Raw genomic sequence first — 18,565 nt, 5'->3', positions numbered from 1 at the left:
TGTAAACTTAATCCTTACATGCAACATCTTTTGTCAATACTGGCTGAGATGGATCACTTGGTGGACCAAGGCCTGCCTTATTCTCTGCACTAACACGGAATTCATACTCAGTTTCCTCATTGAGTCCAGTTACTTTATATCGTAGATCTGAGATTAGTTTCTTTGTTACTCTAATCCATCTGAGACCCTTCTTCTCTTTACGCTCCACAATGTACCCTGTGATTTCACTACCACCATCATTAGCTGGTCTCTTCCAACCAATAGTAACTGTATTCTTGGTAACATTAGTCACCTCAGGCCTTGAAGGGGGACCAGGAGGACCTGAAAGAGGAATATCACAAAAGCAGTTTACATTTTTGTCAAGTCAAATATATAAAAATTGTGCAAAGCTTCATATTTTAAAATGAAAGGATTACCAAAACTATCCACCATCTTCACAGGTTCTGCCTGCGCTGGCTCGCCAATTCCAAACTGATTGACAGCAGAGATGCGGAAGATATATTCATTTCCCTGTATAAGCTTGCTTACTATATATCTACAGCTTGGAACATCTTCAGCAACCAAAGTCCAGAGAAGACGACTAGTTTCTCTCTTTTCAATTGTGTAAGATTTGACTGGAGAACCCCCATCTTCAGCGGGTGGTAACCAATTTAGAGTAGCTTTCTCGGATGAAACATTGCTTATTTCAATAGATCCTGGAGGACCTGGAACATCTAACACTTTCACACGCACATGTTCTTCTTTGGTCCCGAATGGATTGCTTGCGGTAATAGTATATTCACCAGAATCTTTTCTGGTAGCATATTTAACAGACAGTGTTGAGGATGTTGGAGTTTTCTCAATGTGGACAATGTCAGAAACCTTGAAGTCTTTTCCACCCTTGGACCACATTGATGTTGGTAGAGGTTTGCCAAGAATACTTGTAGCAGGAATTGTAATAGTATCACCAGCTTTAACTGTTAAGCCTTCTTTAACTGCTGGATCAATCACAATGGTTGGTGCCACTGCGGGGTGAAAAAAAAGAGTACCAATCAATACATTTTAAAATTTAAAATCATATGGTCATATAGGTTAAGGAGAGAAAATTACATACCATATTCATCCTGGCAGATAATTGTTCCTGTTGTTTCAGATGGTGGACTAATTGCTCCTGCTGCATTCTTTGCCTTTATACGGAATTCATACTTACACCCCTCACTAAGGTCATGAACAGTAAATGCACATTCTTGAACGTTAACATGATTTGCTTTCATCCAGACCTTTGAAGGCAAGTCACGTTTCTCCACAATGTAGCCAGTTAGTTTGTGACCCCCATCATATGAGGGTTCAGTCCAGATTAAGGTCACAGAGTTGTGGGTAACATTAATAACTTCAGGTTTTCCAGGAGGATCTGAAAATAAGTATTTTATATGTCAGATGATGAGTTTGATATGTATAATATGGAATAATAGATGAGTAACCATACATTGGCTTTCACCTACCAATTGGATCAAGAGTAGTTACAGGATGTGATGGTGCACTTGGTTTGCCAATACCAGCCAAGTTAATTGCCATAACCCTAAATTCATATTCAAGACCTTCAGTCAGGCCTGGGACTCTAAGATCCTTCATTCTTAAGGGTGTCTTACTCGCTCGCTTCCAAAGGAGACTGTTTCTTTCCTTATACTCCACATGATAGCCTGGAGCAAATCAAAATAAATGTTATAAAATGGTATGAGCTTAATTGATTGTGTAAACTGTAAAGGAAGATATTTATTCCTTGTACCTGTGATAGGGGATCCACCATTTCTCTTTGGATCCAACCACGTCAGGGAGACAGAGTCATGTCTGACTGCGACTATTTCTGGTGGCAAAGGAGCATCGGGCGCATCTTGGAAAAGGGAAAAGAAAAATATTAATCAGCATTAAAGTAAATATTAGAGTCTAATAAAAACTTAGTTGCAAAAATTGGTTGGTTCTTACCAAATGGATGCTTGGCTATGACAGGGTCAGATTTTAACCCTTCACCCACTCCATATTTATTTTCGGCACTGACTTTAAACACATATTCAGTTCCTTCATGAAGCCTTGTAACCTTGAATGTTGTTTTTTGTACAGCAGAGGCACATGTCACCCACTTATTGGTGACATTATCCCGTTTTTCCAAAATATAATTAGTTATTTCTGAGCCACCATCATCCTTTGGTGGGCCCCAGCTTAAAGTAATTGCTTCTGCTGTTACTTCATTGAAACGGAATGGTGCAGTTGGTATTCCAGGTTTTCCAACTACTTTAATGAATATTGAAGCTTCTTTAGCGCCAGCTGAATTCTTTACATTAACTGTGTATTTTCCAGCATCACCCCTTTGACATTCTCGGATAGAAAGAGTTGTATTAATTGCTGTGGATTCCTCAGATATTCTTCCACTTTCTTGCACCTGGTCTTCACCTCTCTTCCATGTTACTTTTGGTGCAGGTTTACCACTGATTGGAATCTTTAAACGGATATTACTTCCTTCTTTGGCAATATATGTTAGGTCAGGAATGTCTCTCAGATCAATATTTGGAGGAACTATTAAGAAAAAAATGTATGATTTAGTTTAGAAAGTACAAATTCCAATTTTTACAATTAGATTTAGAAACCATTGGTGTTTGTCAAAGAAAATCTGAAATGCTTTTTATTGGTAAAATCTAAAAACATTATTCTTAAGACCTCAAGTGGATTTTAAGAATTGACCTAGATTGATATAATTGGTTAAACAATTTCAAAAATATTATTTTTATGGTTGATATCCAACACTAGCAACGATCAGAACTACTCAGGTAATACAGCTTCAATAATGGGATAAATGTAATTTATTAAGCTTTGGAACTTACTCAGCAAAAATGGAAACACATGTATATTCTATAATGGCAACAGGATAACACCATATACTATAACTCTTTATAGGAATTCAATTAGATCTTGACTAATTGGAACATCACTTCCATTTACCCACTTTTCATCGATTTCCCTTGATGTTCATTTTTATGTTGCTTAACTGAATTCAGCAATAGCTTATCTCTAAATGTAAGTTTGCAAACTTTTATTTAAATTTCTCCACCAGATAAAAACTACCTTTTCTATCTCTTGCCATTAAAACTACTTGATTTACTTTTCTTTGCTCTCAGTTTGCTATCTTGTGCAGAATGGTATAATATTCTTTTTGGATTTCTGTTAAAATGATATTGATAGATTAGTCAGGCATGGCATTATAGTTCATTTCCTGGCAATAAGGTTCCCAATTAAAATCAAAATATCTTATCTAAATATTTTGGTTTTAGTTTAATCCTTGTATTTATCAATTAAATTCTCCAACACAATAACTATCCATGACTTTGACATAGTTTGGAATCTGCCCTGCTGTTTCAGTGAATCTAAGTTGGGCCTTTGGTAAACTTTGCACAATTTGTTGATCATCCGTGTATGGGGGAAGGCTGCATAATACAAGGGCAGCAATGCATTGGCCTTAAAAGTCACTTCCAGAGAAACACTGGGAGATGTTACTCGGTTGTATCCTGTCTTGGCATCCTAATTGTTTACCAGTACCAAACTAGGCAGAGCTGATAAATGTAATCAAGGGGTTTCATGTCAAACAGCTGAGGGGAAGGGTACATTTTAAAAAATTATTAGCAGTCTGTTTTACCCTCCTTTACCCACATCAATACTTTATATGAACAATGTACAGCACTATATTCGTTCCATAACAAATATCTCAAGACTCCCATGCATACAAGACCTCAAATCCCATTTCTCTTACTATTCTAGCCTCCATTTCCTTCCCTACTGTGGAATCTTTCTAATATTGAGTCCTAGATAGAGCCAATTGCCCTGTTCCTTCCCAGAGTCTCACTCACTCAGTGGCCTCTCATCTGGCCTCTTGGAGTCCAGGTGTAGCAAAAAATTTGGTACAATACGCATTGCTGGAAGAGAGGGTTACTTGCAAACACCACGAAATTAAACTTTCAGTTGCCAGTGAGGGAATAGCAAGAGTCATCTTTTTCCTAGTGAGTGGGGGTAAAGTGAACTACTCCCCATTTTCTTTGATTCTTGGGAAATTGTTCAAAATCCATTTAGTCCGTGGCTCATAATTCCACATTGCTAATTGCTATTTTGCAGTTTGTAGTAGTCATAGTATTAAATGATAAGATTGTCTCAGTTAGCAAACATCGAATCATCATAAATGTTGGTGCTCTACTTCCATTGGGACATAAGCACAAAATCTAGGCTGATTACTGCATACAATATTGTTGAGGTATTATTGAAGTTCCATCAATTCACCAAGGATGTTCAGGTGCATGCAATATTCCATTGCATTATTTGATAAAGAATGGAGAATTTTCCTGAAATTCTTCTTCATTAAACAAGTATAAAGATTGCTTCTCTCAACTCCTGTGATTTTTACATTGTTTACATGACTACATTTATAATTTACTGGTCATGAGTACTTTAAATTATTCTGAGGAATATGATAGCGTATTACTGTTTTTATTTCAGGATAAGCTTTGAGCGTAAGTGCATTAATTGTGAAGAGCATATCAAGTTGAAATGAATAGCCTAAACCTTCCTTCCTCAACTTTGCTTATTCATTTAATTTCCAGTACTGCCAAATTTTCTTACATGATTTCTCTAGATGTATAATGGAGAACCTGGTATGGAAGTTCCTACACACAGGATGCAGGAGGCTGCAGAGGGTATAGACATCATGGCATAATGTTCACTAACATTGTTGTCACCCACATGCCTCAAAAAGATTGCATCCACGACCCGCACCCTCTTCTCACTACTACCATTGGAGTAGAGGTACAGGAGCCTGAATAACCATACTCAAATATCAGAACAATTTCTGAACAGTCCACGTACATCTGAACATTATTTTATTTTTTTCTTTTACACTATTTACTTGGGTTTGTAACTAATAGGGAAGTTATGTCTTCACACTGTACTGCTGCCATAAATCAACATATTTCACAACATATAAGTTAGAGATAATAAACCTGATTCTGATGACAGTACATTTCTTCAGGGTCATATTATTGTAGTAGACAGAAAAATACTCACCAACTTGATCCCTTGCCACAACTGTAATTTCACATGGTACACTGTACCCTGCATCATTCTGTGCTCTTACTCTAAACATGTATTCTTTTCCTTCTTTCAGATCATTAACTGTAAATTGCATATTCTTGGATGTCACTAATTCAACCCATCTGTTTTCTTCAATCATCTTTTCAACAATGTAACCAATAATTCGGGATCCACCATCACTGATGGGCTTTTTCCACACCAAAGTACACGATTTCTTAGATACGGCTGCAGTTTTCAAATCTACCACTGGCCCAGGTTCCTCTGTATTAAGAAAATATGTCATTTTAGTGAAAAGGAACTGTAATATTAAGTTGTTTTACATTCTGAAATGTTATACCCTGAAGGCATAATTTTTAATTTCTTACCTGAAGCTTTTACAGCATCTTTTGTCTCACATGGTTCACCAATGCCATACTCATTTTCAGCCAGAACTCTGAAGAAGTAATGTTTGCCTTCTTCCAAGTTGATAACTCTGAAACTCGTCTTGGAACATTCGGTCGCTACAGTTGACCATGCCTTTCTTTCAGCCTCTCGCTTCTCGACAATGTAGTTTTTAACTGGACTGCCACCATCAATAATAGGTGGGTCCCAGGATATAACAGCATGATCTTTAGATGTTTCCTTAATGATAAGATTAATGGGTGGACCAGGAGTGTCTAATTAAAAAAGTAAAAAGAAGTAATGATTGAATAAAAAAATTAGAATCAACTAGCTTTAATCTAACAAAATACTATCTTTATGAAATAATTAACAACTTACCAAGAACCTTTACATTAAGGGTATATGCCTTTACTCCACTGCTATTTTCTAAAGTTAAAATGTACTTTCCAGCATCGTACTTATTCACATTCTCACAATACAACATTGTGTCATAATCTGAAGTTCTGATTTCAAGCCCTTGTCTATCCTTGATGTTGGCATCCATTTTAGACCAAGTAATCTTTGGTGAAGGTCGACCTCTCACTGGCACATAGATTCGCATTGTGACACCGGCACGCAGAATAAGTACCTTTCTTAAGTCAGCATCAAGATCTGCTTCAGGAGGAACTATTCAGAAAAATAAATGAAATCTCTATTAAAATATTTAGTATGTATATCACAGTGCTATACACTTAATAGATCATAGAGTCAGAGTTAACTCTCTTCAGTCTGTTACACTTCATAAAACTCAGGGTGTGGAAACAGTCTTTGAATATTTTAAGACATTCTTCATCAAAATCTTGTTAAGCAAGGTACCAAAGATTACAGGGATAAGCAGGAATAAGGGGCTGAGGTTACAATAAAAGCTGCTATAATCTTATACATGATGGAAGAGCCTACTCTTGTTTCTAATTTGTTTGCATGCTTGCTCTCCACCATGCCACTCCCTGTGCATTATGATCAAGAATGGCTTTGATAGCCTCTTTCTGTTGTTTTACCTTGTGTAGCACTTTGGTTCCAGGGGTATAAAAGGAAAAGAGGGCTCAAGAGAGAATGAAATATTAACTGGAAACACCAAGTGGATAGTGACAGAAACCGTAGACAGATTGAAATAATGTAAGTGCAGAATTGAAATTTACTCGGCCATGAACCTTTAAAATGTTTGTGTGAAATTCCCTTCTCCATTAACTAAATATTTGATATAGGCCAATGGGCAAAATCTCATTGGAAACAGTCCACACTTCACATTTAGCTGTCATCAATGCCCAAGATTACTTTTGATTTTTGTAGTAATTAAGCTCCCAGTTTTATGCCTCCCTTGCTGCTTCATCTGTCCTGTGAGTGAACCAATTTCCAAGGTAAAGTGATAGATCCAGTACTTGGAAAGTAATTCCCCACCCAGAACTCTGCGGGCTCATGGTGCTAGAAGGTTTATCTGTCAGAAGCTCTATTTCACTATTTTTTAATGTTAGAAATAGTTAGGGGAGAGGTTAGAAATAATGAGAAAACATTTAAATAATAAACTATAAACAATAGAAGTACTTTCCACTTTAATAAATTAGGATATTTGTGTAACCGGATGACCGTTGGATCTTATTCAGTATCATTAAAAGTGTACATAGGCATCCATCCGGGTAATGCTAGAATAGTTGTCTGTGCCTTTAAGGGAGATGGTGATGTCATTACGCACGCGTGGGATAGTGGGGAAGCCATTTTGTTTTCTGCTGAAGACGCTGGTGGGGCATTGGAATTGAGTTCCTTTCAGAGACTGGGCATGGTGAGGAAAGGCGAGCATTAATTGACAATATCCATGTGAATTCGTTTATGCTTGTTGGCGAATCAAGAATATCGGTAATTTGACATGCTTTACATGTGGATGCTTTAGATTTTCACGCGTAAAGGCATCAATGCTGGATCGTGTGGCTTATGCAAAGTTCCTCACCATCCAAGTAGGTCAGTCTTCCTGTAATTTAACTACCAGGCAATACCTTGTAAAAGTTGTGCCAAAGTGTACCTTTTGTCTAACTTTATTGTATCAGGACTGATTGTGCATGTAACCACGAATTGTGAATGTTTAGTCTCTGTTTGGAAGTTCAGCACGTGCGTACGTCTTAGATGAGATGTAGTCGCTTACATTTTTCGCTGTTATGTATAAGATGCAGGGTGGGTGGGATTCTAATGTTGTTTGTATTATGTTCCTTCAAAATTGCCACTACTGTATTAGTTCTGGTATTTCTTATGCTGCATATGCAATTCTGTCCATACACAAGGGTGTGGATCGAAAGTTAAACTGAGATTGTAACGGCAAGAACTGGTTGTAAATTTGTTTGTTTTTTTTTGCGACCCTCTTCTGGCACTTAAACATCTAAAACAGATAAAGGAATTAAAACCCGAAAAAGTATTTGTTGTCCTCAATGTGTACTTTTCCCCAGGCTACAAAATTTGTATCAGGTAAAATATAAAAGGAAACCATTTGCCACTACTTATCATTTTACTGAAATTTTGTATTTTCATTCAGATGAGCAAGTCTGTGCTAATGTACCAGGTATACTTAGTGTAAAGCTGAGAATCCAGGTATAAAGTGTATATGGCCCTTTTGCCTAGTTACTGCGGAAAACCTGTTGGCTCAATGTTGAGTACAGGGGCTCAGCCGCAGGTTTGATGTATCTAATATGCCAGGGTATTTTATGAAACATTATTTAAATTCCTGCACACGTGTACTGAAACTTACTTAATATATCCTTTGCTGTATGTTTGTCAGGCACTTCACTTGGATCACTGAAGCCTATTTTGTTTACTGCACTTACACGGAACTGATATTCAGTTCCTTCACATAATCCTGTTACAATATAGTTTGTTTCTCGGAGAGCCCTTGGTACGTTGCATTTTATCCAGTTTTCACCATCAGCACGTTTAATTTCAACTAGGTATCCCAGGATTGGACTGCCACCATCGTATGCTGGTTTACCCCATGACAAGCTGATACTACTACGAGTTGTATCAACTACCTTCGGGAAAGCAGGAGGTCCTGGAGGATCTAAATGGAAATAAAATAATTTGCATGAAAAATGTATTTGAAATGAAAAAATTACAATATACAAGATTACACTGTATATACATATAATCATATATCTACTTACATTGAGGATCAAAAGCAATTGCTGATTTTGAAGATTCACTGGGTTTGCCTGGTCCAGCTTTATTCAAAGCAATAACTCTGTACTCATACTCAGTACCTTCTTGAAGTCCTGTAGCTTTCACAGTTCTTTCCAATACCGGCCTTCTATTGACTTTTGACCAACTTACAGCACTTGCCTCACGTTTTTCCAGCAAATATCCAGTCACCGGAGAGCCACCATCATCTGATGGGGCTTTCCAGCTAACAGTCATATGATCTTTTGTGATGTTGCTGATTACTGGAGCATCACATGGCCCAGGTACATCTGCAAAGAACACACAGTAACTATTACATATACAGTATTTTAAATTAAAAATAGCTACAAAGAAAAAATGTTTTAGTTACCATATGGATTCTTAGCAACAACTGAAGTTGTCATTATTGGGTCACCAATGCCATACTTGTTTTCAGCACTGACACGGAACTGGTATTCATGACCTTCAATCAGTTTTTCTACTCCACACTTCGTAAGTTGTAAATTAGCAGTAACTTGAGCCCAATTAGGACGGCTTGTCTCACGTTTATCAACAATGTAGTTTGTAATCTCAGCACCGCCATCCTCAAGAGGAGGTTCCCAAGACAGAGTAACACGATCAGAATAAATATTGCTGATTTTGATAGAAGCTGGGGGGCCAGGTTTATCTATATGAAAGAAAACAGAAAGTAAGATGCATTAACATTTTAGAAAACTGTATCTTTTACTTGTGTAAGTCCATTGCTTTTAAAACCTTGTATTCATTAACCTCAAGGAAAAACATACTGCTTTTCATTACCATCTCAAAAGGTATTTATGTTATTTCATTAGATATAGATAGATATTTACATATATATCTTGTGAAACACTGTACAATTAACAGTAGATTCATACACACGGTACATGAAGTATTTTTTACCGAGTACTTTAACTTTCACGTTGGCTGATTTGGATCCACTCTCGTTTTCTGCAACAATTGTGTACTCCCCAGTTTCTTTCCTTCGCACACTAAATAATTCAAGTGTGCACAAATTCCTTACTCTGGCCATCTTAATGCCTTCAGCAGGTGTTATTATCATGCCATCTTTCTTCCATGTGATCTTTGGAAAAGGCTTTCCAAAGACATTAGCATCCAAACAAACATTGGATCCAGCCTTTACAGTGACCAAAGCCTTCACTGACACACCCAAATCAATTTTGGGTGCAACTGTAAATTGAACAAAGCATTAGTTGGAATATTTTCTTCTATTAATCCATTAATTTATTTTAATATCTTATATTAGAACATCAAAAATCAGAATCAAATCAAAATATGATAAAGTGATATTAATTTATTACCATGCTCTGTTGCGATGGTTATTGGGTCAGAAGGTTCAGATGGCTTGCTCATATTAACTGCGGTCTTTGCAATAACCCTGAACTGATACTGGGCACCTTCTTCCAGACTGGTAACTGTGAACTCCTCATGAGGTACATTTTGGTAGTTGGTATTGCACCGTGTCCACTTATCACTAGGTAATTTACAGGCTTCAACGTAATAGCCAATTATTTTGCTTCCACCATCATGTTTTGGTCTTGCCCAGACGAGAGATACTGAATTATTTGTAACATCAACAGGTTCAGGTTTGCCTGGTGGATCTGATTCAGAATATCAATGGATGTTTGTTACAAACAAAAACAATAATATTTAAGTTGTTTTATAAAATTCATTCAATAACTAGTTTCAAATTTTGGTACTGCTTACCAACAGGCATCCTGGCTGTTTCAAAATCAGTTGGTTTACTAGGTTTGCTTGATCCTGCTCTGTTCAATGCACTGACTCTGAAGGTATATTCTAGTCCTTCAATTAACCCTGAACATGGGTACTCAGTAGTACGGACAGAAGTGTCATTGGCCTTTACCCAAAGAAGACTATTTCTTTCTTTACGTTCAATAATATATCCTGTAATGGGACTACCGCCGTCACTTTCTGGTCTATCCCATGCAACAAACATGCAGTCCTTGTTCACCTTTGTGACACGTGCATTCTTTGGTTCACTTGGAACATCTGTGGATGAAAATATAAACATTAATTATGGTCATCTCATGAACAATATTTTGAGACCTTAACAAAATAGTTAACTTCATAGCTTACCAAACTGAAATCTTGCAATCATTTTATCTGAAGAAAGAGGTTCCGAAACACCGAATCTGTTTTCTGCACGAACACGGAACATGTACTCATTGCCAGGGATCAGTTTACCAATCCTACAGTTTGTTTTTGTTACAGAAGCTACGGCAGTAACCCAGTCACCGCGGCTTAAATCGCATTTCTCAACAACATAGTTTGTAATGTTGCTGCCACCATCTTCGAAAGGAATATGCCAATTAAGACTGCATGCGTCAGCATCAATTTCTGAAATGTCAAATGGAGGTTGTGGAGGTCCAGGAATATCTGAAAAAGATAATCATCAAAAAGATTAATTAACATTGCTTTTGTATAAACCAATTAATAGAAAACTATTTACTTAGTTCATGCAAATTCAAAACATTATGCGTTTATACAAACCCATTATCACTACTCGGATCTTCTGGGTGGCAATGCCAGAGCTATTTTCTGCAGTAAGACTGTAGGAGCCACTATCCTTTCTAGAAACATCTTTGACGATGAGGACAGAAGTGTTCTTTGTCTTATGCACAATGAGTCGGCTGGATGGATCTACAACCTCTTCATTTTTCATCCACTTGCAAACTGGAGCAGGTTTGCCGGCTACATGAGCTTCAATTCTGAGTTTCTGTCCAGCTTTGATCGTAATAAACTCTGGCATGATAATCTTTGGTGCCACTACAAGGAAAACAAAGTATTTTTATGGCATCATGATGTAAAAAAGGAAACCTTTGTTACAATTTTCCTACCACATGCTGCCAGCAGAAGACCTCATTCTTCAAAGAATTACATAGAAGATTTTCAACTAGCAGCAAGCATTCAGAAATCTGTTCAACTTGTCGACGTCTTAAACAACATAAAATTACTTACAAGCTATTTGCTCTTTCAAATATGGTTCATTACAAGATCGAGAAATGCACAATCTTTTGATTGACCATTACGTTTTGTCAAAAAAGCTGTGGATTCAGGCTCCACTTCTGAATTTTGTCATATATATTAGGCTGCTCCTCCAATGCAGTACTTTGTGAGTGCTGTATTGTTACATGTCATAAGTTGTAACCAAAGGTATTTAATAAACTGACTTTCTGTGCATATGCAGTTCAAAATTTCATTCAATGCTTGCTGTTGCTGAGATGTTCCTGAGTGTAAAGTGGTACAACTAGTCTACAAAACTGCTCATTATACATGAAATACTTCAAAAAGTTTCTTATAATTATAACATAGCATATGGAAAAACAAATCTTTTGATATTTTAAAATGTTATAACAAAGTCCCCAGGTTTGAATTGTGATGTTAACCTCTCAATTCAAGTGTAAAAGGTGCAAAAGAAAGAGAAATGGAAATTGAATATCTGGTGAAAACTTTTTAATTGCCAGCCTGAATGCACTTTCAGGTGGTAAGTACAAGTTCAACACCCTGCTCAAGATAGAGAGGGGACTGTTTAGTTATGCAACTAATTGTTGTTGTTGTTGCTGTTGTTCGTCCATCGTACGTCAATGAGGACCTCGACACCATTATTGATGGTGTCGAGACTAGCGCGTGACTTGGATTTAAGTGAGGGAGAGTTGCGCAGCGTCAGCCTCACTCTCTCTTCCCAATTCCCATCTGGATCCAGTGGCAAGACAGAGTCTAGACGGCTGGAGATGGGACTAGGCGCAGTGGATGACCAGGACGTCTTCTGTGTCTTGTCCTGCTCTACACATTCCATGACGCTTGCAGAGACCGCCTTCTTGACCGTTGGACCTTCCATTGGTCTCGTCCGCTCAACCCGCCGGAGTCTGTCTTCACATGCTGGGATAGACAACTCTCTATCTCACCGAGGGTTTGAGACCCGTCGGCTACCCTCACCTGGTTTAGCCGGCTTGTCGAAGCCGTTGCCCGGGGTGTGGCCACTGTCACATGCAAACAGCTACGGGGAGCCACAGGTGAGAGCAACTAATTATTAGAAGTCACAATTACAATTTCATGGTAGAATGGATGAAGCCCTTGCTGTAGAGAATCAGAGATCCTCAAAAAAGGTGAGAAGACCCCTTCCAGAGCTGATCGTATTTTATATGCCTACTGCTCTCCTGGAATCTGATCTTTTTCTTAAAAGGCTTTATTAGGCAGGGAGCTGCAAAATGCAGTAAATGATATTTCACTGTAGGAAAGGAGCAGCAAAGGTATCCTTAGCAGGTAACATAATACATGCAAAGCATTACGCTGAACATAGGTTGTGCCTCATGTGAATTGCTATGCACTAACATTTGAAAACCTCCTTCACAAGCCCCCTTTTTTCAAAAATTTGTTTCAATTTTGATACTTTATTCATAAAGAAATATTTCCTGTGTACTTACTCAGCTGTTCTTTAATTTCAAAAAGTCCTTCTGTTTCTCTGGGTAAGCTAGCCCCTACAACATTTCTAGCTGCAACTCTAAATTTGTATTTAACTCCTTCCTTTAGGCCTGTTACAAGAATATTGAGATCCTTGATTATGGAGTATTGTGTCCAGTGTTTCTCAGGTTCGCCTTCTTTCTGATACTCAACGATATAACCATCAATTTTAGCACCTCCATCCCTTATAGGTGGTAACCACGCCAGTGATGCACTATTCTTTGTTATGTCAACAACATCCAATTTCTTGGGTGGATCTGGTTCACCTAAAAATTAAGTTACAAAATTACTTTGAATCTAAAAATCCACAAAAAATAATGAAATAATGAACAATTTGGCAAAGCCTGATTGTTTTTTCTAGGACTAATGAGAAAATACAAATATATACTTACTGACTGGATCTCTTGCTATAATTGATTTAGGAATGTCTGTTGGTACCCCAGGACCATACTGATTGACAGCTGTTACTCTGAAGTAGTATTCAGTTCCAGGTGTTAAACCAATCACCTTGAAACTAGTTTTCTTGAAGTCATGTACCACTCTGCCCCAGGATTTCCTGTCTGCTTCACGCTTTTCTAAAATATAGTGTGTTACTGGACTACCACCATCATTTTCAGGTGGTGACCATGACAACTGGCATCCCGTTTTTGTAACATCTGAAGTATCAAAGTCTGAGACAGGCCCAGGTGTATCTGGAATTGAGAAAAAAAACATCAATGTAATCTTAAAACAAAATCATAGAATATCTCAGGACACCAATAAGCCATCAAGACTGTGCTATGAAGTCAAAGCAATTTGGTTAATCTCAGTATTTAACTCTTATTCCATTTCCCTTAAGTATTTTCCTCCTTCATCCAATTTCCTTGTAAAAGCTGCTATTAAATCTGTTTCCACAATTAAACAGAACATTTCAAACCCTAACCACTTGTGGAACCGAAAGGTCTTTATCTTGTTGCTTCTTCAATATGTGTCTTGAAATACTTATATGAGGGGTGATTGATAAATTCGTGGCCTAAAGTGGAAGCAGTCAATTTTAGAAAGCCTAGCAATTTTCAATTATCTGAAACAGAAATACCGTAAAAGTTATTAATTTCAAACTTTCTACATAATCACTCAAAGAATTGAGCTGCACGTGCTTGTAATGAGAGCTGTATAACTTTAGGCCATCTAACTTAGGCCACAAACTTATCAATCACCCCTCGTAATATGTGAAACTGGGGACACCTCTTTTTTCCCTAATTAGGGAGAGGGTACGCCTGTGGTATGTTGAATACCAGGTGAATGAGTAGTCTTCCGGGTACTGCAAGACTGTGTCTTTATTGATGCTTTGCTGCACGCTGGAGTGGGGGGTGCCAATGCTTTTTTGCTGGTGGGGGGGGTAATTGCTTTGCTGCTGCTTATGCATGGGAGGGGAGAGTCGTGGGGCTTTGGGGTTCTAAATTATAACTGTCATTCATTCTTTGGGGCACTCCTCTGTTTTCGTGGATGTTTGCAAAGAAAACGAATTTCAGGATGTATATTGTTACATTTCCCTGACATTAAATGTACCTATTGAAACCTACCTATTGAAATAGTTTTTCTTTGTTTATTCCATCTGAATCTTTCCTGACATTAAGCTTTCTTTATTTTCTCTGCCACTACAAAATGACTACAGTATACAGCATCTACAAAATGCACTGAAATTAATAATCTCAGCTGTTCCAAAGGAAGATCCCAAGCATGTTGCTGGTGCATTGCAGCATCATCACCTGCAAGTTCCCCTCTAAGTCACAGACCATCTGACTTAGGAATGTGTCCGTCATCAATACTGGGTCTATGTCCCTAAACTTCACTCAACAGCATTGTTCGAGTACCTTCAACAAGAGGATTGAAGTGGTTCAAGAAGTTGGCTCACCTGCGCCTTGCAAAGGCAATTGGGGATAAGCTATAAGTAGTCTTGTCAGCAATATCCACACTCCCAACAAAAAATTCAGTCAAATAATAGAAATTCTAGTGTTTTTTTCAGTACTCTTTCCAAAATCATCATATACCTTTAAGGTATGCTATATAGTATTGGGTGCATTAGTTGAGGTTAAATTCATGCTTTACCAGGTCTGGCATACCTTCTTGCCTTTTTAATTTTCTTCTGGGGCCAAACTGAAATTGATATTTATCAGGAGCATTGCATATGCAGGGCACTCGGCATTGTCAGTAACCCCTCCCATTTGTCCCACAATCTGCTTGACCTCCATCCATCAGGCAGAAGGTAACACAGCATTAGGACAAGAACTGACAGGACAGGAAACAGCTTCCTCCCTCAGGCTATAATACTACTGAACTCCCTGCCTCAGGTTTCATCACGTATGAAACACTAGTAGTGTTAGGCAGGTTATACTGTTTACCTTTTAACTTGCGTCATATATATGCAATATTATTTGTTAATTTGTGGTAATATTACTTTATGTGTTATGTGTGTGAGTTATACAGCAGATGTTGTGTACCTTGGTCTGGAGGAATGTTGTCTCATTTGTTGGCATTCATGTGTATGGTTGAATGAACTTTACCTAGAATTTCTAGCACGTATATTTGGTGTGGCCGAAGGCAACTGAAACAAGGTTTAGTTGTTGGTCCACTGCGTAAAACTACAGTCCTACCTAAGAGTAAAGGTCTATTTTCCTGAGGCTATGCCTAGGATATAGTTGTCCATTAGCCCAATAGAAGGAAGAGATGGGGTGAACCTTGGCCAGGAGAGTGGAATGCAATGATATTTGAAGCTGGAGAATTGGTGGAGAGAAGTGGCAAGAGGAAATCATGCATGGCTAGCAGGGTTTTGCAGTGTCAGGAAAACTAGCATTTTGTTATGTATAGTATAGGATATAGACAGCACATGGAGTAGTGATTTTTGGAGCAGAAGAGGCTTCAATTTGTATGGTGGCATCCTTTGGTTGACTATGGTAAGGATTCTGGGAAGGCTTTAATTTTTAGTGTGGAAACCTCCAACGATTTAAATATACACTTTTTTAAGCTTGTAGCCTTCACAGATTGGCATTGCAGTCTGAAGATCACTTTATTCCATGATTGACCAAAGGCAGATGCCCCCAGCTTAACATGGTCCAAGTTCCCACTCAATGCTCCAAAATCAGAATGATTTTGAGTTGCAAGGATGATTCATAATGACCTGAAAATGTTTTTTTTCATATTTTCACTCTGAAGAAAAGCACTTGCCTAACACTGAAAATAATGTGCAATGCAAATGAATTTCTAGGCTTATGTTTTATTGGCTCCGATTATGAACCTTTTCAGCTCATGACTCCAGACAGAACTGCTAATGAACAAAATTATGGCATTGGTTAGTGCATTCCTGATTTTTCCACTTATGCTGCTGTGCATTTGACTTTCAGGATGAAGTTCAGGAGCAGAATGAAAGGAATGTAACTGGCTTTATACCAGCTATCGTAGGCATGACATTTGAATGACATCACTGAACTGAATTTTACCTAATTTATGTCAATTGTGTGTGCTTTTAAATTGATTATTTTTAATTATTAAAATAATTTTTACATATTGAGATGGTTACATCTATTTCAACTGGTTTTAAATCTCTGATCATCAGAGAACCAATTAAGAATACTTGAACAATCCCAGGCATGACCAAGGAACACACTGCCTTAGGCCATTCATGGACACCTCCATTTTGATGGGATGCTGAGGACAATCAGCTGTTTTTCCCAAAAGGTTAATGTAACCTCTGGTAAACATGTTGAACCTTATCTCCTTTGTTAATCAGACCTGGGATTTAAAACGTTTACTTAAAACAATATGTTTATCTTTGAAACTGTTCCATTTAGTTTGTTTTACCTCTCCTCACCCTACCAAAACAGATAATTTCACATGTTTTCATATGCTTTAGGCTCACATAATCTACTTTATTTTCTTCTGTGAAATTCTGATAAACTCCTCGTGGAGCACTTGAAGTCTATTTGTATCTTCTTCACTGCTATCTGTTAGTATCAGTACACATACAAATTTTGAATAATTTCAACATTTTAGAATATTGCTCTTTACTTTTAAGCCCAAGCCACAAGTGTTTATGATTAGAAGCAGTGGTTCCAGAACTAAATCCTGAAAAACACCATGAGGTCCTTCTATCCAGTCTGTAACCCTCTGTTTTCTATCTATAGTTATTTGAACATATGTTACAACTGTCTCTTTCATTCCAATATAATGAACAAACCTATTATCTAAGTATATATAAAACATCATCTGCCACATCCCTAACTGTTACCTAATCAAAAACCTCAATATTCGCCCAGGTTATTGTATATATGTCCAGGACCAAGGTAAATTCATTCCCCAATTTTTGTAGTTTTGAGTGGAAAATTTGCAGGCTTCCATTTTTGTGGCATCCTTCTTTTAACCTCAGAATAATTTAAATATTTTAGAAACTCTGTAATATCTACATTTATATTCCTTAGAAATCCAATACATATCATTTGGCTTTGCACCTTATTCAAAGTGGGTGAACAACCATATAACAGCACTTTAGACCTTTCTAGTGCCTTAGGTTTATTCTTTTTTAAATTTCTTTCAATATTCTGATAACTTCCTTGTTTCACATGACTTTGTTGATATCTAATCTACTAGTAAGTACCTTCACTGAGTCATTAATTAATTCCTCAGCCATTTCTTCTTTGGTCAGTTTTATTCTGTGACACATTATTAATGTGCCGTTTTGATTCCCTTATTACCTTAGCTGTCAACTTATTCTTGTGCTATCTGTCCACTGCATTATCACATTTCTGCCTTGCAATTGACTCCAGTAATCTCTTCTCAATTACCTGAAGCACTTTTATTCATGGTTCTCCTCCTCCTTATGCGCTACAATTAAAACCTTATACAATATAATCAGCAGTTGAAAATCCCAGGAATACAGCATTGTCCAGTTTACTCATACTACTTCCCAAAATTAGATCTAGCAATATGACCTTCTTCTTGGGACAAGAAATACAGCAATCAAGAAACTTCTCTTTAACATATCAGAAAGTCTTTTCTCATGGTTAGATCAAATCATGAAATAGAACATAAAAAGGAGGTACTCACCCAGTACTTTAACATTCACAAACACAGCCTTTTCACCTGCTGCATTTACAAGTGTCAACGAATATTTGCCAGAATCATCACGGGTACTATCAGGAATGACAAGGAAAGTCATTGTGTCAATCAAGTCTACTTGACCCCTTCGAACAACGTTGTCTATTCCAATTTTCCTCCAAGTAACTTTAGGTGCTGGTCGGCCCCTGATGGTGGCGAATAATCTGATAGGACATCCAGCTCTGACAGTTAACACTTTTCTCAGGCTTGCATCTAAGTCAATCTCTGGTGGTTCTGA

General features: G+C 37.6%; 1 protein-coding gene across 1 annotated transcript in view; it reads right to left on the bottom strand.

Annotated features, from left to right (window-relative positions):
* The window catches only part of ttn.2 (titin, tandem duplicate 2), a 391,135-nt gene that overhangs the window by 51,523 nt on the left and 321,047 nt on the right, over window positions 1-18,565 (bottom strand). The window contains exons 225-244 of the mRNA XM_072261778.1: window positions 18,277-18,561; window positions 13,590-13,889; window positions 13,161-13,463; window positions 11,227-11,502; window positions 10,813-11,112; window positions 10,423-10,725; window positions 10,017-10,316; window positions 9,598-9,885; window positions 9,050-9,346; window positions 8,667-8,969; window positions 8,258-8,563; window positions 5,866-6,153; window positions 5,472-5,762; window positions 5,080-5,367; window positions 1,963-2,550; window positions 1,766-1,870; window positions 1,482-1,679; window positions 1,094-1,390; window positions 417-1,004; window positions 19-321 (exon numbers count right to left, since the gene is read on the bottom strand). Of these exons, the coding sequence (XP_072117879.1) occupies window positions 19-321; window positions 417-1,004; window positions 1,094-1,390; window positions 1,482-1,679; window positions 1,766-1,870; window positions 1,963-2,550; window positions 5,080-5,367; window positions 5,472-5,762; window positions 5,866-6,153; window positions 8,258-8,563; window positions 8,667-8,969; window positions 9,050-9,346; window positions 9,598-9,885; window positions 10,017-10,316; window positions 10,423-10,725; window positions 10,813-11,112; window positions 11,227-11,502; window positions 13,161-13,463; window positions 13,590-13,889; window positions 18,277-18,561 (6,207 nt within the window). The remainder of the gene's footprint in view (window positions 1-18; window positions 322-416; window positions 1,005-1,093; window positions 1,391-1,481; window positions 1,680-1,765; window positions 1,871-1,962; window positions 2,551-5,079; window positions 5,368-5,471; window positions 5,763-5,865; window positions 6,154-8,257; window positions 8,564-8,666; window positions 8,970-9,049; window positions 9,347-9,597; window positions 9,886-10,016; window positions 10,317-10,422; window positions 10,726-10,812; window positions 11,113-11,226; window positions 11,503-13,160; window positions 13,464-13,589; window positions 13,890-18,276; window positions 18,562-18,565) is intronic.

This window comes from Mobula birostris, chromosome 6 (genome assembly GCF_030028105.1).
Source record: "Mobula birostris isolate sMobBir1 chromosome 6, sMobBir1.hap1, whole genome shotgun sequence".
Taxonomy (NCBI): domain Eukaryota; kingdom Metazoa; phylum Chordata; class Chondrichthyes; order Myliobatiformes; family Myliobatidae; genus Mobula; species Mobula birostris.
The sequence above is the reverse complement of the archived record's forward strand: the minus strand, read 5'-3'. Positions and strand labels throughout refer to the sequence as shown.